The 25,154-nt window shown below is 46.3% G+C and overlaps 1 protein-coding gene across 1 annotated transcript in view; it reads right to left on the bottom strand.

Annotated features, from left to right (window-relative positions):
• Window positions 1–25,154, bottom strand: part of LOC311227351 (ubiquitin thioesterase OTUB1-like) — a 44,716-nt gene that overhangs the window by 6,071 nt on the left and 13,491 nt on the right. The window contains exons 4-6 of the mRNA XM_084312964.1: window positions 13,053–13,151; window positions 7,045–7,163; window positions 4,586–4,670 (exon numbers count right to left, since the gene is read on the bottom strand). Coding sequence (XP_084169090.1) covers window positions 4,586–4,670; window positions 7,045–7,163; window positions 13,053–13,151 — 303 coding nt within the window. The remainder of the gene's footprint in view (window positions 1–4,585; window positions 4,671–7,044; window positions 7,164–13,052; window positions 13,152–25,154) is intronic.

Here is a 25,154-nt window from a genome sequence, read left to right as displayed (position 1 = left end):
CAGAGAGGAGGTTAAAGATCAGGTCCATGACCTGGAGGAGGACACAGAGAGGAGGTTAAAGATCAGGTCCATGACCTGGAGGAGGACACAGAGAGGAGGTTAAAGATCAGGTCCATGACCTGGAGGAGGACACAGAGAGGAGGTTAAAGATCAGGTCCATGAACTAGAGGAGGACACAGAGAGGAGGTTAAAGATCAGGTCCATGACCTGGAGGAGGACACAGAGAGGAGGTTAAAGATCAGGTCCATGACCTGGAGGAGGACACAGAGAGGAGGTTAAAGATCAGGTCCATGACCTGGAGGAGGACACAGAGAGGAGGTTAAAGTGATTTCTGGCGTTAACCCTTTCACTGCCACACGACAAAGGGTTAACCCTTTCACAGCCACACTACATACGGTTAACCGTCTGTAGTGTGGTAGTGAAAGGTTAACCTGCTGTAGTGTGGTAATGAAAGGTTAACCGTCTGTAGTGTGGTAGTGAAAGGTTAACCGTCTGTAGTGTGGTAGTGAAAGGTTAACCGTCTGTAGTGTGGTAGTGAAAGCGGTTAACCTTCTGTAGTGTGGTAGTGAAAGGTTAACCGTCTGTAGTGTGGTAGTGAAAGGGTTAACCTTCTGTAGTGTGGTAGTGAAAGGTTAACCGTCTGTAGTGTGGTAGTGAAAGGTTAACCTTCTGTAGTGTGGTAGTGAAAGGGTTAACCGTCTGTAGTGTGGTAGTGAAAGGTTAACCTTCTGTAGTGTGGTAGTGAAAGGTTAACCTTCTGTAGTGTGGTAGTGAAAGGTTAACCTTCTGTAGTGTGGTAGTGAAATGTTAACCGTCTGTAGTGTGGTAGTGAAAGGTTAACCTTCTGTAGTGTGGTAGTGAAAGGTTAACCCTCTGTAGTGTGGTAGTGAAAGGTTAACCTTCTGTAGTGTGGTAGTGAAAGGTTAACCTTCTGTAGTGTGGTAGTGAAAGGTTAACCTTCTGTAGTGTGGTAGTGAAAGGGTTAACCTTCTGTAGTGTGGTAGTGAAAGGGTTAACCTTCTGTAGTGTGGTAGTGAAAGGTTAACCGTCTGTAGTGTGGTAGTGAAAGGTTAACCGTCTGTAGTGTGATAGTGAAAGGTTAACCGTCTGTAGTGTGGTAGTGAAAGGGTTAACCGTCTGTAGTGTGGTAGTGATAGGTTAACCCTCTGTAGTGTGGTAGTGAAAGGGTTAACCTTCTGTAGTGTGGTAGTGAAAGGTTAACCTTCTGTAGTGTGGTAGTGAAAGGTTAACCTTCTGTAGTGTGGTAGTGAAAGGGTTAACCGTCTGTAGTGTGGTAGTGATAGGTTAACCCTCTGTAGTGTGGTAGTGAAAGGGTTAACCTTCTGTAGTGTGGTAGTGAAAGGTTAACCGTCTGTAGTGTGGTAGTGAAAGGTTAACCTTCTGTAGTGTGGTAGTGAAAGGGTTAACCTTCTGTAGTGTGGTAGTGAAAGGTTAACCTTCTGTAGTGTGGTAGTGAAAGGTTAACCTTCTGTAGTGTGGTAGTGAAAGGTTAACCGTCTGTAGTGTGGTAGTGAAAGGTTAACCTTCTGTAGTGTGGTAGTGAAAGGGTTAACCTTCTGTAGTGTGGTAGTGAAAGGTTAACCTTCTGTAGTGTGGTAGTGAAAGGTTAACCTTCTGTAGTGTGGTAGTGAAAGGTTAACCTTCTGTAGTGTGGTAGTGAAAGCGGTTAACCTTCTGTAGTGTGGTAGTGAAAGGTTAACCTTCTGTAGTGTGGTAGTGAAAGGTTAACCGTCTGTAGTGTGGTAGTGAAAGGTTAACCGTCTGTAGTGTGGTAGTGAAAGCGGTTAACCTTCTGTAGTGTGGTAGTGAAAGGTTAACCGTCTGTAGTGTGGTAGTGAAAGGTTAACCTTCTGTAGTGTGGTAGTGAAAGCGGTTAACCTTCTGTAGTGTGGTAGTGAAAGGGTTAACCTTCTGTAGTGTGGTAGTGAAAGGGTTAACCTTCTGTAGTGTGGTAGTGAAAGGTTAACCGTATGTAGTGTGGTAGTGAAAGGTTAACCTTCTGTAGTGTGGTAGTGAAAGGGTTAACCGTCTGTAGTGTGGTAGTGAAAGGTTAACCTTCTGTAGTGTGGTAGTGAAAGGTTAACCTTCTGTAGTGTGGTAGTGAAAGGTTAACCTTCTGTGGTGTGGTAGTGAAATGTTAACCGTCTGTAGTGTGGTAGTGAAAGGTTAACCTTCTGTAGTGTGGTAGTGAAAGGTTAACCCTCTGTAGTGTGGTAGTGAAAGGTTAACCCTCTGTAGTGTGGTAGTGAAAGGTTAACCTTCTGTAGTGTGGTAGTGAAAGGTTAACCTTCTGTAGTGTGGTAGTGAAAGGGTTAACCTTCTGTAGTGTGGTAGTGAAAGGGTTAACCTTCTGTAGTGTGGTAGTGAAAGGTTAACCGTCTGTAGTGTGGTAGTGAAAGGTTAACCGTCTGTAGTGTGATAGTGAAAGGTTAACCGTCTGTAGTGTGGTAGTGAAAGGGTTAACCGTCTGTAGTGTGGTAGTGATAGGTTAACCCTCTGTAGTGTGGTAGTGAAAGGGTTAACCTTCTGTAGTGTGGTAGTGAAAGGTTAACCTTCTGTAGTGTGGTAGTGAAAGGTTAACCTTCTGTAGTGTGGTAGTGAAAGGGTTAACCGTCTGTAGTGTGGTAGTGATAGGTTAACCCTCTGTAGTGTGGTAGTGAAAGGGTTAACCTTCTGTAGTGTGGTAGTGAAAGGTTAACCGTCTGTAGTGTGGTAGTGAAAGGTTAACCTTCTGTAGTGTGGTCGTGAAAGGGTTAACCTTCTGTAGTGTGGTAGTGAAAGGTTAACCTTCTGTAGTGTGGTAGTGAAAGGTTAACCGTCTGTAGTGTGGTAGTGAAAGGTTAACCTTCTGTAGTGTGGTAGTGAAAGGGTTAACCTTCTGTAGTGTGGTAGTGAAAGGTTAACCTTCTGTAGTGTGGTAGTGAAAGGTTAACCTTCTGTAGTGTGGTAGTGAAAGGTTAACCTTCTGTAGTGTGGTAGTGAAAGCGGTTAACCTTCTGTAGTGTGGTAGTGAAAGGTTAACCTTCTGTAGTGTGGTAGTGAAAGGTTAACCGTCTGTAGTGTGGTAGTGAAAGGTTAACCGTCTGTAGTGTGGTAGTGAAAGCGGTTAACCTTCTGTAGTGTGGTAGTGAAAGGTTAACCGTCTGTAGTGTGGTAGTGAAAGGTTAACCTTCTGTAGTGTGGTAGTGAAAGCGGTTAACCTTCTGTAGTGTGGTAGTGAAAGGGTTAACCTTCTGTAGTGTGGTAGTGAAAGGGTTAACCTTATGTAGTGTGGTAGTGAAAGGTTAACCGTCTGTAGTGTGGTAGTGAAAGGTTAACCTTCTGTAGTGTGGTAGTGAAAGGGTTAACCGTCTGTAGTGTGGTAGTGAAAGGTTAACCTTCTGTAGTGTGGTAGTGAAAGGTTAACCTTCTGTAGTGTGGTAGTGAAAGGTTAACCTTCTGTAGTGTGGTAGTGAAATGTTAACCGTCTGTAGTGTGGTAGTGAAAGGTTAACCTTCTGTAGTGTGGTAGTGAAAGGTTAACCCTCTGTAGTGTGGTAGTGAAAGGTTAACCTTCTGTAGTGTGGTAGTGAAAGGTTAACCTTCTGTAGTGTGGTAGTGAAAGGTTAACCTTCTGTAGTGTGGTAGTGAAAGGGTTAACCTTCTGTAGTGTGGTAGTGAAAGGGTTAACCTTCTGTAGTGTGGTAGTGAAAGGTTAACCGTCTGTAGTGTGGTAGTGAAAGGTTAACCGTCTGTAGTGTGATAGTGAAAGGTTAACCGTCTGTAGTGTGGTAGTGAAAGGGTTAACCGTCTGTAGTGTGGTAGTGATAGGTTAACCCTCTGTAGTGTGGTAGTGAAAGGGTTAACCTTCTGTAGTGTGGTAGTGAAAGGTTAACCTTCTGTAGTGTGGTAGTGAAAGGTTAACCTTCTGTAGTGTGGTAGTGAAAGGGTTAACCGTCTGTAGTGTGGTAGTGAAAGGGTTAACCTTCTGTAGTGTGGTAGTGAAAGGTTAACCGTCTGTAGTGTGGTAGTGAAAGGTTAACCTTCTGTAGTGTGGTAGTGAAAGGGTTAACCTTCTGTAGTGTGGTAGTGAAAGGTTAACCTTCTGTAGTGTGGTAGTGAAAGGTTAACCTTCTGTAGTGTGGTAGTGAAAGGTTAACCTTCTGTAGTGTGGTAGTGAAAGGTTAACCGTCTGTAGTGTGGTAGTGAAAGGTTAACCTTCTGTAGTGTGGTAGTGAAAGGGTTAACCTTCTGTAGTGTGGTAGTGAAAAGTTAACCTTCTGTAGTGTGGTAGTGAAAGGTTAACCGTCTGTAGTGTGGTAGTGAAAAGGTCAACCTTCTGTAGTGTGGTAGTGAAAGGTTAACCGTCTGTAGTGTGGTAGTGAAAGGTTAACAGTCTGTAGTGTGGTAGTGAAAGGTTAACCCTCTGTAGTGTGGTAGTGAAAGGTTAACCGTTAAACGGTGCATCCCCAGTTAGAATGGATTGGTATATTGATTGATTGGTATATTGATTGGCATAATGCCAGATGATGATGAGAGCACAATAGGCTGGAGGTTGAAAGTGAGCAGAATGACCCTTTACTCACAGTGTTGTGGAAGTCTTCGATGGTGAACTCAGTGAAGCCCTCGTTAACCAGGTCCTGTTTGCTTTTACCAGCCACAGCCTTGAACCTGCGGGAGCGGCCAGTCAATCCATCAGTACAGGAAGCACACAAGGGGAGGTGGATCTAACACCAGGGAGGTGGATCTAACACCAGGGAGGTGGATCTAACACCAGGGGAGGTGGATCTAACACCAGGGGAGGTGGATCTAACACCAGGGGAGGTGGATCTAACACCAGGGGAGGTGGATCTAACACCAGGGAGGTGGATCTAACACCAGGGGAGGTGGATCTAACACCAGGGGAGGTGGATCTAACACCAGGGGAGGTGGATCTAACACCAGGGAGGTGGATCTAACACCAGGGGAGGTGGATCTAACACCAGGGGAGGTGGATCTAACACCAGGGAGGTGGATCTAACACCAGGGAGGTGGATCTAACACCAGGGAGGTGGATCTAACACCAGGGAGGTGAATCTAACACCAGGGGAGGTGGATCTGACACCAGGGAGGTGGATCTAACACCAGGGAGGTGGATCTAACACCAGGGAGGTGGATCTAACACCAGGGGAGGTGGATCCGACACCAGGGGAGGTGGATCTAACACCAGGGGAGGTGGATCTAACACCAGGGGAGGTGGATCTGACACCAGGGGAGGTGGATCTAACACCAGGGAGGTGGATCTAACACCAGGGAGGTGGATCTAACACCAGGGGAGGTGGATCTGACACCAGGGGAGGTGGATCTAACACCAGGGTGGTGGATCTAACACCAGGGGAGGTGGATCTAACACCAGGGGAGGTGGATCTAACACCAGGGGAGGTGGATCCGACACTAGGGGAGGTGGATCTAACACCAGGGAGGTGGATCTAACACCAGGGGAGGTGGATCTAACACCAGGGGAGGTGGATCTAACACCAGGGGAGGTGGATCTAACACCAGGGGAGGTGGATCTAACACCAGGGAGGTGGATCTGACACCAGGGAGGTGGATCTAACACCAGGGAGGTGGATCTAACACCAGGGGAGGTGGATCTAACACCAGGGGAGGTGGATCTAACACCAGGGGAGGTGGATCTAACACCAGGGAGGTGGATCTAACACCAGGGGAGGTGGATCTAACACCAGGGGAGGTGGATCTGACACCAGGGGAGGTGGATCTAACACCAGGGAGGTGGATCCGACACTAGGGGAGGTGGATCCGACACCAGGGGAGGTGGATCCGACACCAGGGGAGGTGGATCTAACACCAGGGAGGTGGATCTAACACCAGGGGAGGTGGATCTAACACCAGGGGAGGTGGATCTGACACCAGGGAGGTGGATCTAACACCAGGGAGGTGGATCTGACACCAGGGGAGGTGGATCTAACACCAGGGGAGGTGGATCTAACACCAGGGGAGGTGGATCTAACACCAGGGGAGGTGGATCTAACACCAGGGGAGGTGGATCTGACAACAGGGAGGTGGATCTAACACCAGGGGAGGTGGATCTGACACCAGGGGAGGTGGATCCGACACTAGGGGAGGTGGATCTAACACCAGGGAGGTGGATCTAACACCAGGGGAGGTGGATCTAACACCAGGGGAGGTGGATCTAACACCAGGGGAGGTGGATCTAACACCAGGGGAGGTGGATCTAACACCAGGGAGGTGGATCTAACACCAGGGGAGGTGGATCTAACACCAGGGAGGTGGATCTGACACCAGGGAGGTGGATCTAACACCAGGGAGGTGGATCTAACACCAGGGGAGGTGGATCTAACACCAGGGGAGGTGGATCTAACACCAGGGAGGTGGATCTAACACCAGGGAGGTGGATCTAACACCAGGGGAGGTGGATCTAACACCAGGGGAGGTGGATCTGACACCAGGGGAGGTGGATCTAACACCAGGGAGGTGGATCCGACACTAGGGGAGGTGGATCTAACACCAGGGGAGGTGGATCCGACACCAGGGGAGGTGGATCTAACACCAGGGAGGTGGATCTAACACCAGGGGAGGTGGATCTAACACCAGGGGAGGTGGATCCGACACCAGGGGAGGTGGATCTAACACCAGGGAGGTGGATCCGACACCAGGGGAGGTGGATCTAACACCAGGGAGGTGGATCTAACACCAGGGGAGGTGGATCTAACACCAGGGGAGGTGGATCTAACACCAGGGAGGTGGATCTAACACCAGGGGAGGTGGATCTAACACCAGGGGAGGTGGATCTAACACCAGGGGAGGTGGATCTAACACCAGGGAGGTGGATCTAACACCAGGGGAGGTGGATCTAACACCAGGGAGGTGGATCTAACACCAGGGGAGGTGGATCTAACACCAGGGAGGTGGATCTAACACCAGGGAGGTGGATCTAACACCAGGGAGGTGGATCAGACACCAGGGGAGGTGGATCTAACACCAGGGGAGGTGGATCTAACACCATGTATATCATGACATTCACCTCTGGAGTTCTTTGCTGTCGTCCAGAAGCGACTCGAGATGCGAGAAACCAAACGCTCTGTAGAAACAGTTCCCGTCTGGTCGTGTCTTGCGAATGTAGGAGTATTTTTTGTGTAGGTCCTGATCAACACAAAAAGTACAGAATTATTTATTTATATATATATATAAAGAAAAAGGCGAATCATTGACATACATTTGCATTTAGTGATTTAGTCAGCAGGAAAGGTACGACTCTGGCAGCTAAGGGTCAGTAACATTGTTTGTCAAACAGTCTTGAACTTCAGTGCTACAGTCTTGAGTGCATAGTAGTATGGACATATTAGCATAGTAGGTAGTAATACAGGCAAATACATACAGTAATAAATGTACGTTTAGTAGCAGAGTGCATAATAGTAAAACACAGTACACGTTGTTTTTTCTCTCTCCTTCATTTCAGATTTCTTTTCTCCCCATTTTTCTCCCGTCCCCAATTTCGTATCGTCCAATTCTCCCCTCCCCTGTCTCGAACGTTGTTAGGCCACGCCTCCCACAAGCCGGCTGCAATGTGGACGAAGCCTTGCATCACGTGTCCCCTCCGCTTCATTACTTAAGGCAACCATCTTGCGCCTAGCACGCCCCCGCGGCAGTGCCGGAGCGGCAGAGGCAGAGGCGCGCAGGTTGCCGCACGCAATCCCCCCTGTTTTCACATAGAGGGTTAGCTCAACTCGTTCGCCGTCTTGCTGTGGAGCCTGCGGTCCAGTTGGTGACGAGTTCGAATCACTTCAATTTTTTTTTTTTACGTTTAATTAATTTATCGCCTCTCTATATAAACTTCTTTCTTTCGCCGGTTAAGTTTAGGCATTCTTTCGGAGTTGGTTAAGGTTAGAGTTTGTCGCAGAGCATGGCAATAGAATGCCTGTTAGGGATGGGTACCGAATTCGGTACTTTTGAGGTACCGAACCGAAACACGTCGGTACTACCGAGTATCGAATCAAGTGAGAAACCGAGAAAAAAAATAAAAAATAAAATATATATATATATATTTTTATTAATTTTTTTTTAAATTTTTTTTTACTTTTTTCTTTTCATGTCAACGTTCACACGCACAATATATGCTTACCTAGGATTTGACTTGATTCAACAACAAAGCAGTTGGAGCAATGACAAGCCGAAAACTGTCGAAATTGTAGTTATTTGAAGTTTGGATTTTTTTTTTTTACGACTGAGGTAGGTAAATTAAATTTCTTGAGACTAAAGTACCGAAAAAAGGTACCGTTGGGTATCGGTATCGATTCACAGGTACCGGTACCGGTATCGGTTCAAATGTGAAAGGTACCCATCCCTAATGCCTGTCAGCCTATTTCCGCTCTGCCGCTCTCTCGCTCTGCCGCGGTCACATGGGCGTCGTGGCCAATCAGAGAAACGCTGAACGCAAGTTGGTTGCCTGAAGTGTTGACGTGTCCCCTCCGGTACTCGAGGAGGCAGCCGTCGCATCTTTTCACCTGCACAGCGCGATCTCTCAGCGGCGAGGGTCTGCGTGGGAGGGACACGCCGCCCCTGTCGCTTGTAGGTTCTATAGCAGGCGCACCAACCGACCTGTAGGAGTCGCTGTCCACAACGTCCGATCCCCACCCACCAGCTTCCCACCCCCTAACACTGCCAATTGTATTACTATGAACGACCAGCCAAGCTGGTAGCAACGCCGAGAGCTGGGCTCGAACCCAGCGGCTCCTGCGTTGGTGGCGAGCGCCTTGCCCACTGCGCCACCTAATTTCAGATTATTGAAGTGTGTTTTTAGTCGACGACGGAAAATCACATCCAGTTAAGTCTACATCACTTAACTCATTGGACGCCACTCATGTATAAAGTCGGGTTAACTCGCCATCGCTTGAGCGCCAAACCCGAGAAAAGTTGGGTTTTCTATTGTTATTTCTTTCATTCGATATTCCCATTCATAATCATAATTCATAATCCATCCAGGGAGCCTGTGTCATCATTGGGAATGATTCTGAGATCACAAACATCCAATACCGCCGCCTGCCGCCGGTATTGCACATCCTTGGAAACTCTCTGGCTTGGGCTGTATGTCGATCTAAAAAGTCCAGTCCGGGTTTTCCTAGTCTGGCATGGCAAGCGGTTATAACACATGGATTGAGGAGAATCAAGCACTCCCGGTTCATGTTCTTTGGTGGATTATGTTGGCAACACGATCGACATGAATACTTGGAATGGCGATCAGGTAATTGGAATATTCTTTTCGGAGTACATCCTAGTCAAGGTAAGGGCTATATGGTATCAATCTTGCGCTGATCCGAGCATGTCTTCATTGTGATCCGAAGGTTTTACTGTAATGTTACTCCACAACGTATGCCGTTGGTTGCGATCAGACCATCAAAAAATGACCTCCCCCCCACCCTTTCACACATTCACGATGAAACATAATACCAATAATATAGCGTTGATTTCAGATTGATTGTTGATATATGCTAGAAACGCCACGGTTTCTAGTGAAATGCACTAAACGCTGCATAGCGGCGTTTTTTGGGATTACACAGGATTACTCTAAAACTATACTCATATTCACCACAGTAGGGCTGGGCGATATGACGATATTATATAAATATCGGGTACAGTTAATTAACGATACACTTTTTAAACGTATCGTGGATATCGTGATGTTTTGCCCAAGAGGATTGTGTTGCGTCAATCTGGTCCACACGTTCAAACTTTTGAACAACGCCACCCCCACACACACACTACTGCATCAAAGTTACTACTTATGATAAAGGCATTCGTTTTGTGGCATTAACGTTATATAGTTCATATCTCAGCCTGTGCGCCGCTGAGTTGTGCCCATTCTGCGGTCTGTTAATAAAGTTTTCAATCAGACAGATGTATGGAAAGGCTTTTATTATAACATTCGTTGCAGTAAAATCATTATGCCTCGTTTAGTCATCTTGCGGAGCTAAAAGCTAAACGTCGACCGCGGGGAGCTTCCGTTGTTGTTGTCGTTGAGCTCTCGTCAAAATCAATGGCGGATATAGCGGAAGTAAAAAATGCATACGCGCTTGCCGATTGGTGCTAAGAACAGCAGGGCGGGTGCAAGCGGTGTGATGTAATTGGCAGACTCGACTGTCAATCAAAATTATTCTGTTTTCAATTCATCAAAACATTTAGAGACATACAAATATACAGTAGTTTCATAAAAATGCTAAAATGCTATTGATTGATTGATTGATTGATTGATTGATTGATTTAAAACTTTATTAACATATTGCAGAATGGGTACAGTACGGCTCAATACATACAGTTGTTAAGGGGATGCAGACCAGAGAAAGACTTCCGTCTTGTTTACATCAGGGTAGGGCTGGGCAATATGGAAAAAAATCATATCGCGATAACTATATGATAATTTTATTTTATTTCTCGATATCGATAATTATCGAATTGTTATAAGTATAAAATTTTTTTTTTTTTTTTTTTTTTTTTTAACAACAGCTGTATGTTTATTTTGCAGCAATTCTTTGTCATTGCTGCCATCTTTAGTGTTACATCCCCTCACACTCCAGTTCTCAGGCTGCAGCTGGTTTAAAAGCTAAAGTAAACCGGCTTCTCTGCTGGCTGTGGCTCCAGGGGAGTTGAACAGTTCTGGCTCTGCTCGTTTATTTTCGATCTTTTGGCGCTTTTTTGGTGGACAAACCACCGCACATGTGCACTGTGACTCGTGACTGGAGTCTAGTTCTGCTAGCACACATAGCCTACTGTGTACAGATGGTTTCAAACTGTATTTTAAATTAGAAAGCAAACAAAATAAATGGACAAGAGAAAAAGAAATCTGAATTTGGTCAGTATTGTCATTTGGACAAGCAAAGCCATTACTTTAAGTTGCAGGCAAGAAAGACAAGTCTGTCCACTGTCTCTGGTTTTAAAACTGCCCTGTTGCAGGAAAAAAAAAAAAAAAAAACGATTTTTCGTTTTTTTTTTATTTCGATATTCGATATCGATTATTAAAATATATCGCGATATTTATCGTTATCGTTATATCGCCCAGCCCTACATCAGGGTCCCCCATTTTCAATTCATCATATTTCATATCTAAATCATATAATATCTCATTGCTAAATATATGCAATATATAATCTAATAATCCAATAATCTAAATCTAATATATAATATAAAAATGCTAAATGCATGGGTATTTTATTTTGTCTTTAATGTTAGCTTGCAAACTCAAATACTGTCTTGGTAAGCCTCAATGAATTTTTTGGGGAAAAAAAGAAAAACATTGTGATGTGTATCGTGTATCGCCGAAAGGTCAGAAAATATCGTGATATCATATTTAGGCCATATCGCCCAGCCCTACACCACAGTATAAAACGGGAATGTATGGATGAGAAAATTATTTCTTTTTCGCAAATTGAACGATGGATACCCGATGTCAAATGGGCAATAGTTTTATATCCATTGCTATGATATTTTATTTTACCTTTATTTTACCAGGTAGTCACTTGAGATCAAAGATCTCTTTTTCGAGCAAGACCTGGCCTTATTAATATAGTTTGAGCCCTGCAAACACAGTCATCTATCCCTATTCTTTAAAGCGGTGGCGTTCTTACCACACGGTAAACAGACCCCCACTATTATTATTTTTCTTCTTTTTTTTTATAAATGGAAATGTATGGTTGAAACATGCACACGTTCAAACGCACACACACTAATAAGCATTGGAGGCTTTTAACCAGGGCCGGACTGGGGAAATCATTCAGGCCAGGAAATATAGTGCAAAATATAGCCCCAGTCAGGCCACTTTTTAAGCGGAGGTCTGGGGGTCCCCCACCACTGCCACCAGGAAATGTTTTGTTACAAAGACTTCATTTCCTGCATTCTGGTGCAGGTTTTTTTTTTATTTGTACCCTTTAAATGCCAGTGTTTGTGATGGCATCACAAATTTGATTAGCAACAACACTGATTTTGATGGATTTTCAGTTTTTTTGTAATGTCAGATTGAAAGAAAATACAATCTTTTATTCAATTTCAGCCCTGATCATAACACCAAATATTCATTTTATAATTCTGACCCTTTAAATGCCAGTGTGTGTGATGGCATATATTTGCAATATATCAAATGCAAAGTAGATTTTTCTGGGGGGGATTATTACAGGATAGCATGTGTCAATGATTAACAGTTTTTTGTAAGGGTCCCGCCTCCACCAATCACATGCGGCTCCTTTTGTGTGTGTGTGTGAGAGCAAGAGAGAGAGAGAGAGAGATAGTTCTCCAACTTGTGTGAGTTGCAGTGATCTCCTGGTTGTTCCCCACCTAGGTTATCTAACTATTGCGCTGCTGCAACTAGAAACACTGGCCTGGCCTGCTTCTAAGTTCAGTAGCCTGACTGACAAAAAAAAAAAAAAAAAAAATTGGATTTTTTTTTTTATCATCTGGCGACCCCCACTTTGGGAACCCCTGCCATACGTCTGACCCGCTGTATTCATTGTGATGACATTACTACAGAACGTTTGACCTTTGACCCGCTGTATTCATTGTGATGACATTACTACAGAACGTTTGACCTTTGACCCGCTGTATTCATTGTGATGACATTACTACAGAACGTTTGACCTTTGACCCGCTGTATTCATTGTGATGACATTACTACAGAACGTCTGACCTTTGACCCGCTGTATTCATTGTGATGACATTACTACAGAACGTCTGACCTTTGACCGGCTGTATTCCCTTTGAAGGTGTGAGAGCGAACGCTTGGAGCTCTATTAGTCTGATATGCTCATCTGTTTAAATGATTCATTAATAACTAAATGCGCGCTCATGGATGCAGGTTACAGTAGATCCAGGTTACAGTACATTTTCCTCACATTTAAATGTGCAGATTCCCTTTCCTGAGAAATGTGGAAAATCATCATTTCCCCAACAGTTTCCAGAACACATACGTTTCAGTATATCCATGAATATCTTCTGTACACACGGCCCTGAGCCCGCGACCCCTGACCCTGCTCTGATGGTGTGACTGACCTTGATCTTGAGCTGGTAGATGGCATCTTCCTCAGCGTACTCTCTCTGCAGCACAGACAGGTCCTGCCTGTCCGACACCAGCGGGTTACTGGTGGCGATCTGAGGAGAGGAGAAACCAGACCAGGGTTACTGGTGGTGATCTGAGGAGAGACCAGACCAGGGTTACTGGTGGTGATCTGAGGAGAAACCAGACCAGGGTTACTGGTGGCGATCTGAGGAGAAACCAGACCAGGGTTACTGGTGGTGATCTGAGGAGAGACCAGACCAGGGCTACTGGTGGTGATCTGAGGAGAGACCAGACCAGGGTTACTGGTGGTGATCTGAGGAGAAACCAGACCAGGGTTACTGGTGGCGATCTGAGGAGAAACCAGACCAGGGTTACTGGTGGCGATCTGAGGAGAGACCAGACCAGGGTTACTGGTGGTGATCTGAGGAGAAACCAGACCAGGGTTACTGGTGGTGATCTGAGGAGAAACCAGACCAGGGTTACTGGTGGCGATCTGAGGAGAGACCAGACCAGGGTTACTGGTGGTGATCTGAGGAGAGACCAGACCAGGGTTACTGGTGGCGATCTGAGGAGAGACCAGACCAGGGTTACTGGTGGCGATCTGAGGAGAGACCAGACCAGGGTTACTGGTGGCGATCTGAGGAGAAACCAGACCAGGGTTACAGGTGGTGATCTGAGGAGAAACCAGACCAGACCAGGGTTACTGGTGGCGATCTGAGGAGAAACCAGACCAGGGTTACTGGTGGTGATCTGAGGAGAGACCAGACCAGGGTTACTGGTGGTGATCTGAGGAGAGACCAGACCAGGGTTACTGGTGGTGATCTGAGGAGAGACCAGACCAGGGTCACTGGTGGCGATCTGAGGAGAGACCAGACCAGGGTTACTGGTGGCGATCTGAGGAGAAACCAGACCAGGGTTACTGGTGGCGATCTGAGGAGAAACCAGACCAGGGTTACTGGTGGTGATCTGAGGAGAGACCAGACCAGGGTTACTGGTGGTGATCTGAGGAGAGACCAGACCAGGGTTACTGGTGGCGATCTGAGGAGAAACCAGACCAGGGTTACTGGTGGCGATCTGAGGAGAGACCAGACCAGGGTTACTGGTGGTGATCTGAGGAGAAACCAGACCAGGGTTACTGGTGGTGATCTGAGGAGAGACCAGACCAGGGTTACTGGTGGTGATCTGAGGAGAAACCAGACCAGGGTTACTGGTAGGGCTGCAACGATTAGTCGACATTATAAAAAAATCGTTGACGAGAAATTGTTGCGTCGATTAGTCATTAAAAAAATAAAAATAAATAAATAAAAAATTTATTTAATTTAATTTTTTTTTTTTTTTTTGTGCACTACCTATCTTTGTGAGAGTGGCTTCTCAGGGTTCCAGACAACATCATAACATGATGATCCCATAGCAAATTTTGGACATTGAAAACATTGTTCCCCTGCAGGAGATGATGATCAGACTAGACACACAATACATTACACACGCACTCCTCTCACTCACACACAGCGATCAGAGTAAGACACACACATACACACTCCTCTCACTCACACACAGCGATCAGAGTAAGACACACACACATACACACTCCTCTCACTCACACACAGCGATCAGAGTAAGACACACACACATTCACACTCCTCTCTCTCACACACAGCGATCAGAGTAAGACACACACACATTCACACTCCTCTCACTCACACACAGCGATCAGAGTAAGACACACACATACACAAATTACACAGTACACGCCTCTCACTCACACAGCGATCAGAGTAAGACACACACAAATTACACAGTACACACACTCCTCTCACTCACACAGCGATCAGAGTAAGACACACACACATACACACACACACACGGACTCCTCTCACACACAGCAAACAAAAGTTATTTAAAGTACACTTCCACTTTAATTTGTATTATTTAATTTATTTATCTTGTTATGAGTGATTGCTGTATTGTTCTTCAAATACATTTTCATTTAAAGTGGCTTAAAGATCCAAATTCAAATGTTTCATGAGTCATTATTTTAATTTGCTATGGGATCATCATGTTATGATGTTGTTGTTTGGTCCTGACAAGAGTCTCAAAGTCTGGGGTGATGGTAGACAAGCAACTCTGAGGTCATGCTCAATGTCCAATCTGTTCCTCTGCTCTGTCTTCAGCTGGACCAGAGCTGAGAAACCACTTTCACAAAGATAGGTAATATAAAAAAAAAAAAAAAAAAAAAAAAAAAGTTTTTTTTTTTTTTTTGGTTGTTGTTTACATTGGTTTTCGATTAGTCGACTAATCGAAAAAATAATCGGCAGATTAGTCGACTACCAAATTAGTCGTTAGTTGCAGCCCTAGTTACTGGTGGTGATATGAGGAGAAACCAGACCAGGGTTACTGGTGGTGATCTGAGGAGAGACCAGACCAGGGTTACTGGTGGTGATCTGAGGAGAGACCAGACCAGGGTTACTGGTGGTGATCTGAGGAGAAACCAGACCAGGGTTACTGGTGGTGATCTGAGGAGAGACCAGACCATGGTTACTGGTGGTGATCTGAGGAGAGACCAGACCAGGGTTACTGGTGGTGATCTGAGGAGAAACCAGACCAGGGTTACTGGTGGTGATCTGAGGAGAAACCAGACCAGGGTTACTGGTGGCGATCTGAGGAGAAACCAGACCAGGGTTACTGGTGGCGATCTGAGGAGAAACCAGACCAGGGTTACTGGTGGCGATCTGAGGAGAGACCAGACCAGGGTTACTGGTGGTGATCTGAGGAGAGACCAGACCAGGGTTACTGGTGGCGATCTGAGGAGAAACCAGACCAGGGTTACTGGTGGCGATCTGAGGAGAAACCAGACCAGGGTTACTGGTGGCGATCTGAGGAGAGACCAGACCAGGGCTACTGGTGGCGATCTGAGGAGAGACCAGACCAGGGTTACTGGTGGCGATCTGAGGAGAGACCAGACCAGGGTTACTGGTGGCGATCTGAGGAGAAACCAGACCAGGGTTACTGGTGGTGATCTGAGGAGAGACCAGACCAGGGTTACTGGTGGTGATCTGAGGAGAGACCAGACCAGGGTTACTGGTGGCGATCTGAGGAGAAACCAGACCAGGGTTACTGGTGGCGATCTGAGGAGAGACCAGACCAGGGTTACTGGTGGCGATCTGAGGAGAGACCAGACCAGGGTTACTGGTGGCGATCTGAGGAGAAACCAGACCAGGGTTACTGGTGGTGATCTGAGGAGAGACCAGACCAGGGTTACTGGTGGTGATCTGAGGAGAAACCAGACCAGGGTTACTGGTGGCGATCTGAGGAGAAACCAGACCAGGGTTACTGGTGGTGATCTGAGGAGAAACCAGACCAGGGTTACTGGTGGTGATCTGAGGAGAGACCAGACCAGGGTTACTGGTGGTGATCTGAGGAGAGACCAGACCAGGGTTACTGGTGGCGATCTGAGGAGAAACCAGACCAGGGTTACTGGTGGTGATCTGAGGAGAGACCAGACCAGGGTTACTGGCGGCGATCTGAGGAGAGACCAGACACGATGAGAAGGGACGCATGTGGCCGATAACGATTACATTACCTCCTGTTCCCTTACTGTCACAACTAGGGCTGCAACGATTAGTCGACATAATTGACGACGTTGATCATAAAAACTCGTCGACGCAGAATGTTTGCGTCGATTAGTCGCTAAAAAAAATTAAATAAAAAAGTTTGCACTACCTATCTTTATGAAAGTGGCTTCTCAGCTCTGGTCCAGCTGAAGACAAAGCAGAGGAACAGATTGGACATTGAGCATGACCTCAGAGTTGCTTTGTCTACCATCACCCCAGACTTTGAGACTCTTGTCAGGAGCAAACAACATCCCCAGTTATCCCATTAGTTCCCTGGGATGTTAAGCTAAGAAGTCTGCTATATATTTTTTTTAGTTATTTAAACACTTCCACTTTAATTTGTCTTATTTAATTATTTATCTTGTTATGAGTGATTGTTGATTTAAAGTGGCTTAAGATCCAAATTCAAATGTTTCATGAGTCATTATTTTAATTTGCTATGGGATCATCATGTTATGTTAAGTTAACTGTTAAGGCAGAGGGACTGGACAACAGGGTGACATTCACAGGTGTGCAGACTTGAGCATGTGAGGTAAAACATGCACCGGAGAAGGAGCCATGCCCACAGGAAGCAGAGCTTGAGGGTGTGACAAAAATAGTCGTTAGATTAGTAGACTAATCGAATGACAAAAATAATCGTTAGATTAGTCGACTAATCGAAAAAATAATCGACAGATTAGCCGATTACCAAAATAATCGTTAGTTGCAGCCCTAGTCACATCACCAGCTTCTTACCTCCTGTTCCCTTACTGTCACATCACCAGCTTCTTACCTCCTGTTCCCTTACTGTCACATCACCAGCTTCTTATCTCCTGTTCCCTTACTGTCACATCACCAGCTTCTTATCTCCTGTTCCCTTACTGTCACATCACCAGCTTCTTATCTCCTGTTCCCTTACTGTCACATCACCAGCTTCTTATCTCCTGTTCCCTTACTGTCACATCACCAGCTTCTTATCTCCTGTTCCCTTACTGTCACATCACCAGCTTCTTATCTCCTGTTCCCTTACTGTCACATCACCAGCTTCTTACCTCCTGTTCCCTTACTGTCACATCACCAGCTTCTTATCTCCTGTTCCCTTACTGTCACATCACCAGCTTCTTATCTCCTGTTCCCTTACTGTCACATCACCAGCTTCTTACCTCCTGTTCCCTTACTGTCACATCACCAGCTTCTTATCTCCTGTTCCCTTACTGTCACATCACCAGCTTCTTATCTCCTGTTCCCTTACTGTCACATCACCAGCTTCTTACCTCCTGTTCCCTTACTGTCACATCACCATCTTCTTATCTCCTGTTCCCTTACTGTCACATCACCAGCTTCTTACCTCCTGTTCCCTTACTGTCACATCACCAGCTTCTTACCTCCTGTTCCCTTACTGTCACATCACCAGCTTCTTACCTCCTGTTCCCTTACTGTCACATCACCAGCTTCTTACCTCCTGTTCCCTTACTGTCACATCACCAGCTTCTTATCTCCTGTTCCCTTACTGTCACATCACCAGCTTCTTACCTCCTGTTCCCTTACTGTCACATCACCAGCTTCTTATCTCCTGTTCCCTTACTGTCACATCACCAGCTTCTTACCTCCTGTTCCCTTACTGTCACATCACCAGCTTCTTATCTCCTGTTCCCTTACTGTCACATCACCAGCTTCTTATCTCCTGTTCCCTTACTGTCACATCACCAGCTTCTTATCTCCTGTTCCCTTACTGTCACATCACCAGCTTCTTACCTCCTGTTCCCTTACTGTCACATCACCAGCTTCTTATCTCCTGTTCCCTTACTGTCACATCACCAGCTTCTTATCTCCTGTTCCCTTACTGTCACATCACCAGCTTCTTATCTCCTGTTCCCTTACTGTCACATCACCAGCTTCTTATCTCCTGTTCCCTTACTGTCACATCACCAGCTTCTTACCTCCTGTTCCCTTACTGTCACATCACCAGCTTCTTATCTCCTGTTCCCTTACTGTCACATCACCAGCTTCTTATCTCCTGTTCCCTTACTGTCACATCGCCAGCTTCTTACCTCCTGTTCCCTTACTGTCACATCGCCAGCTTCTTATCTCCTGTTCCCTTACTGTCACATCACCAGCTTCTTACCTCCTGTTCCCTTACTGTCACATCACCAGCTTCTTACCTCCTGTTCCCTTACTGTCACATCACCAGCTTCTTATCTCCTGTTCCCTTACTGTCACATCACCAGCTTCTTATCTCCTGTTCCCTTACTGTCACATCACCAGCTTCTTATCTCCTGTTCCCTTACTGTCACATCACCAGCTTCTTATCTCCTGTTCCCTTACTGTCACATCACCAGCTTCTTATCTCCTGTTCCCTTACTGTCACATCACCAGCTTCTTATCTCCTGTTCCCTTACTGTCACATCACCAGCTTCTTACCTCCTGTTCCCTTACTGTCACATCACCAGCTTCTTACCCCCTGTTCCCTTACTGTCACATCACCAGCTTCTTATCTCCTGTTCCCTTACTGTCACATCACCAGCTTCTTACCTCCTGTTCCCTTACTGTCACATCACCAGCTTCTTACCTCCTGTTCCCTTACTGTCACATCACCAGCTTCTTATATCCTGTTCCCTTACTGTCACATCACCAGCTTCTTACCTCCTGTTCCCTTACTGTCACATCACCAGCTTCTTACCTCCTGTTCCCTTACTGTCACATCACCAGCTTCTTACCTCCTGTTCCCTTACTGTCACATCACCAGCTTCTTACCTCCTGTTCCCTTACTGTCACATCACCAGCTTCTTACCTCCTGTTCCCTTACTGTCACATCACCAGCTTCTTATCTCCTGTTCCCTTACTGTCACATCACCAGCTTCTTACCTCCTGTTCCCTTACTGTCACATCACCAGCTTCTTATCTCCTGTTCCCTTACTGTCACATCACCAGCTTCTTACCTCCTGTTCCCTTACTGTCACATCACCAGCTTCTTACCTCCTGTTCCCTTACTGTCACATCACCAGCTTCTTATCTCCTGTTCCCTTACTGTCACATCACCAGCTTCTTACCTCCTGTTCCCTTACTGTCACATCACCAGCTTCTTACCTCCTGTTCCCTTACTGTCACATCACCAGCTTCTTACCTCCTGTTCCCTTACTGTCACATCACCAGCTTCTTATCTCCTGTTCCCTTACTGTCACATCACCAGCTTCTTATCTCCTGTTCCCTTACTGTCACATCACCAGCTTCTTATCTCCTGTTCCCTTACTGTCACATCACCAGCTTCTTATCTCCTGTTCCCTTACTGTCACATCACCAGCTTCTTACCTCCTGTTCCCTTACTGTCACATCACCAGCTTCTTACCTCCTGTTCCCTTACTGTCACATCACCAGCTTCTTATCTCCTGTTCCCTTACTGTCACATCACCAGCTTCTTATCTCCTGTTCCCTTACTGTCACATCACCAGCTTCTTACCTCCTGTTCCCTTACTGTCACATCACCAGCTTCTTACCTCCTGTTCCCTTACTGTCACATCACCAGCTTCTGATCTCCTGTTCCCTTACTGTCACATCACCAGCTTCTTACCTCCTGTTCCCTTACTGTCACATCACCAGCTTCTTATCTCCTGTTCCCTTACTGTCACATCACCAGCTTCTTACCTCCTGTTCCCTTACTGTCACATCACCAGCTTCTTATCTCCTGTTCCCTTACTGTCACATCACCAGCTTCTTATCTCCTGTTCCCTTACTGTCACATCACCAGCTTCTTATCTCCTGTTCCCTTACTGTCACATCACCAGCTTCTTACCTCCTGTTCCCTTACTGTCACATCACCAGCTTCTTATCTCCTGTTCCCTTACTGTCACATCACCAGCTTCTTATCTCCTGTTCCCTTACTGTCACATCACCAGCTTCTTATCTCCTGTTCCCTTACTGTCACATCACCAGCTTCTTATCTCCTGTTCCCTTACTGTCACATCACCAGCTTCTTACCTCCTGTTCCCTTACTGTCACATCACCAGCTTCTTACCTCCTGTTCCCTTACTGTCACATCACCAGCTTCTTATCTCCTGTTCCCTTACTGTCACATCACCAGCTTCTTATCTCCTGTTCCCTTACTGTCACATCACCAGCTTCTTATCTCCTGTTCCCTTACTGTCACATCACCAGCTTCTTATCTCCTGTTCCCTTACTGTCACATCACCAGCTTCTTATCTCCTGTTCCCTTACTGTCACATCACCAGCTTCTTATCTCCTGTTCCCTTACTGTCACATCACCAGCTTCTTATCTCCTGTTCCCTTACTGTCACATCACCAGCTTCTTACCTCCTGTTCCCTTACTGTCACATCACCAGCTTCTTATCTCCTGTTCCCTTACTGTCACATCACCAGCTTCTTATCTCCTGTTCCCTTACTGTCACATCACCAGCTTCTTACCTCCTGTTCCCTTACTGTCACATCACCAGCTTCTTATCTCCTGTTCCCTTACTGTCACATCACCAGCTTCTTACCTCCTGTTCCCTTACTGTCACATCACCAGCTTCTTACCTCCTGTTCCCTTACTGTCACATCACCAGCTTCTTATCTCCTGTTCCCTTACTGTCACATCACCAGCTTCTTATCTCCTGTTCCCTTACTGTCACATCACCAGCTTCTTATCTCCTGTTCCCTTACTGTCACATCACCAGCTTCTTACCTCCTGTTCCCTTACTGTCACATCACCAGCTTCTTATCTCCTGTTCCCTTACTGTCACATCACCAGCTTCTTATCTCCTGTTCCCTTACTGTCACATCACCAGCTTCTTACCTCCTGTTCCCTTACTGTCACATCACCAGCTTCTTACCTCCTGTTCCCTTACTGTCACATCACCAGCTTCTTACCTCCTGTTCCCTTACTGTCACATCACCAGCTTCTTACCTCCTGTTCCCTTACTGTCACATCACCAGCTTCTTATCTCCTGTTCCCTTACTGTCACATCACCAGCTTCTTACCTCCTGTTCCCTTACTGTCACATCACCAGCTTCTTACCTCCTGTTCCCTTACTGTCACATCACCAGCTTCTTACCTCCTGTTCCCTTACTGTCACATCACCAGCTTCTTACCTCCTGTTCCCTTACTGTCACATCACCAGCTTCTTATCTCCTGTTCCCTTACTGTCACATCACCAGCTTCTTACCTCCTGTTCCCTTACTGTCACATCACCAGCTTCTTACCTCCTGTTCCCTTACTGTCACATCACCAGCTTCTTATCTCCTGTTCCCTTACTGTCACATCACCAGCTTCTTACCTCCTGTTCCCTTACTGTCACATCACCAGCTTCTTATCTCCTGTTCCCTTACTGTCACATCACCAGCTTCTTATCTCCTGTTCCCTTACTGTCACATCACCAGCTTCTTATCTCCTGTTCCCTTACTGTCACATCACCAGCTTCTTATCTCCTGTTCCCTTACTGTCACATCACCAGCTTCTTATCTCCTGTTCCCTTACTGTCACATCACCAGCTTCTTACCTCCTGTTCCCTTACTGTCACATCACCAGCTTCTTATCTCCTGTTCCCTTACTGTCACATCGCCAGCTTCTTATCTCCTGTTCCCTTACTGTCACATCGCCAGCTTCTTACCTCCTGTTCCCTTACTGTCACATCGCCAGCTTCTTATCTCCTGTTCCCTTACTGTCACATCGCCAGCTTCTTACCTCCTGTTCCCTTACTGTCACATCACCAGCTTCTTACCTCCTGTTCCCTTACTGTCACATCACCAGCTTCTTATCTCCTGTTCCCTTACTGTCACATCACCAGCTTCTTATCTCCTGTTCCCTTACTGTCACATCACCAGCTTCTTATCTCCTGTTCCCTTACTGTCACATCACCAGCTTCTTATCTCCTGTTCCCTTACTGTCACATCACCAGCTTCTTATCTCCTGTTCCCTTACTGTCACATCACCAGCTTCTTATCTCCTGTTCCCTTACTGTCACATCACCAGCTTCTTACCTCCTGTTCCCTTACTGTCACATCACCAGCTTCTTACCCCCTGTTCCCTTACTGTCACATCACCAGCTTCTTATCTCCTGTTCCCTTACTGTCACATCACCAGCTTCTTACCTCCTGTTCCCTTACTGTCACATCACCAGCTTCTTACCTCCTGTTCCCTTACTGTCACATCACCAGCTTCTTATATCCTGTTCCCTTACTGTCACATCACCAGCTTCTTACCTCCTGTTCCCTTACTGTCACATCACCAGCTTCTTACCTCCTGTTCCCTTACTGTCACATCACCAGCTTCTTACCTCCTGTTCCCTTACTGTCACATCACCAGCTTCTTACCTCCTGTTCCCTTACTGTCACATCACCAGCTTCTTACCTCCTGTTCCCTTACTGTCACATCACCAGCTTCTTATCTCCTGTTCCCTTACTGTCACATCACCAGCTTCTTACCTCCTGTTCCCTTACTGTCACATCACCAGCTTCTTATCTCCTGTTCCCTTACTGTCACATCACCAGCTTCTTACCTCCTGTTCCCTTACTGTCACATCACCAGCTTCTTACCTCCTGTTCCCTTACTGTCACATCACCAGCTTCTTACCTCCTGTTCCCTTACTGTCACATCACCAGCTTCTTATCTCCTGTTCCCTTACTGTCACATCACCAGCTTCTTACCTCCTGTTCCCTTACTGTCACATCACCAGCTTCTTACCTCCTGTTCCCTTACTGTCACATCACCAGCTTCTTACCTCCTGTTCCCTTACTGTCACATCACCAGCTTCTTATCTCCTGTTCCCTTACTGTCACATCACCAGCTTCTTATCTCCTGTTCCCTTACTGTCACATCACCAGCTTCTTATCTCCTGTTCCCTTACTGTCACATCACCAGCTTCTTATCTCCTGTTCCCTTACTGTCACATCACCAGCTTCTTACCTCCTGTTCCCTTACTGTCACATCACCAGCTTCTTATCTCCTGTTCCCTTACTGTCACATCACCAGCTTCTTATCTCCTGTTCCCTTACTGTCACATCACCAGCTTCTTACCTCCTGTTCCCTTACTGTCACATCACCAGCTTCTTACCTCCTGTTCCCTTACTGTCACATCACCAGCTTCTGATCTCCTGTTCCCTTACTGTCACATCACCAGCTTCTTACCTCCTGTTCCCTTACTGTCACATCACCAGCTTCTTATCTCCTGTTCCCTTACTGTCACATCACCAGCTTCTTACCTCCTGTTCCCTTACTGTCACATCACCAGCTTCTTATCTCCTGTTCCCTTACTGTCACATCACCAGCTTCTTACCTCCTGTTCCCTTACTGTCACATCACCAGCTTCTTATCTCCTGTTCCCTTACTGTCACATCACCAGCTTCTTACCTCCTGTTCCCTTACTGTCACATCACCAGCTTCTTACCTCCTGTTCCCTTACTGTCACATCACCAGCTTCTTATCTCCTGTTCCCTTACTGTCACATCACCAGCTTCTTATCTCCTGTTCCCTTACTGTCACATCACCAGCTTCTTATCTCCTGTTCCCTTACTGTCACATCACCAGCTTCTTATCTCCTGTTCCCTTACTGTCACATCACCAGCTTCTTACCTCCTGTTCCCTTACTGTCACATCACCAGCTTCTTATCTCCTGTTCCCTTACTGTCACATCACCAGCTTCTTATCTCCTGTTCCCTTACTGTCACATCACCAGCTTCTTACCTCCTGTTCCCTTACTGTCACATCACCAGCTTCTTACCTCCTGTTCCCTTACTGTCACATCACCAGCTTCTTATCTCCTGTTCCCTTACTGTCACATCACCAGCTTCTTACCTCCTGTTCCCTTACTGTCACATCACCAGCTTCTTACCTCCTGTTCCCTTACTGTCACATCACCAGCTTCTTACCTCCTGTTCCCTTACTGTCACATCACCAGCTTCTTATCTCCTGTTCCCTTACTGTCACATCACCAGCTTCTTACCTCCTGTTCCCTTACTGTCACATCACCAGCTTCTTACCTCCTGTTCCCTTACTGTCACATCACCAGCTTCTTATCTCCTGTTCCCTTACTGTCACATCACCAGCTTCTTACCTCCTGTTCCCTTACTGTCACATCACCAGCTTCTTACCTCCTGTTCCCTTACTGTCACATCACCAGCTTCTTACCTCCTGTTCCCTTACTGTCACATCACCAGCTTCTTACCTCCTGTTCCCTTACTGTCACATCACCAGCTTCTTATCTCCTGTTCCCTTACTGTCACATCACCAGCTTCTTATCTCCTGTTCCCTTACTGTCACATCACCAGCTTCTTATCTCCTGTTCCCTTACTGTCACATCACCAGCTTCTTACCTCCTGTTCCCTTACTGTCACATCACCAGCTTCTTATCTCCTGTTCCCTTACTGTCACATCACCAGCTTCTTACCTCCTGTTCCCTTACTGTCACATCACCAGCTTCTTATCTCCTGTTCCCTTACTGTCACATCACCAGCTTCTTATCTCCTGTTCCCTTACTGTCACATCACCAGCTTCTTATCTCCTGTTCCCTTACT

The sequence above is a fragment of the Notolepis coatsorum genome (genome assembly GCF_963971535.1).
Source record: "Notolepis coatsorum genome assembly, chromosome: 4".
NCBI lineage: Eukaryota > Metazoa > Chordata > Actinopteri > Aulopiformes > Paralepididae > Notolepis > Notolepis coatsorum.
This window is presented reverse-complemented; position numbering and strand designations above follow the sequence as displayed.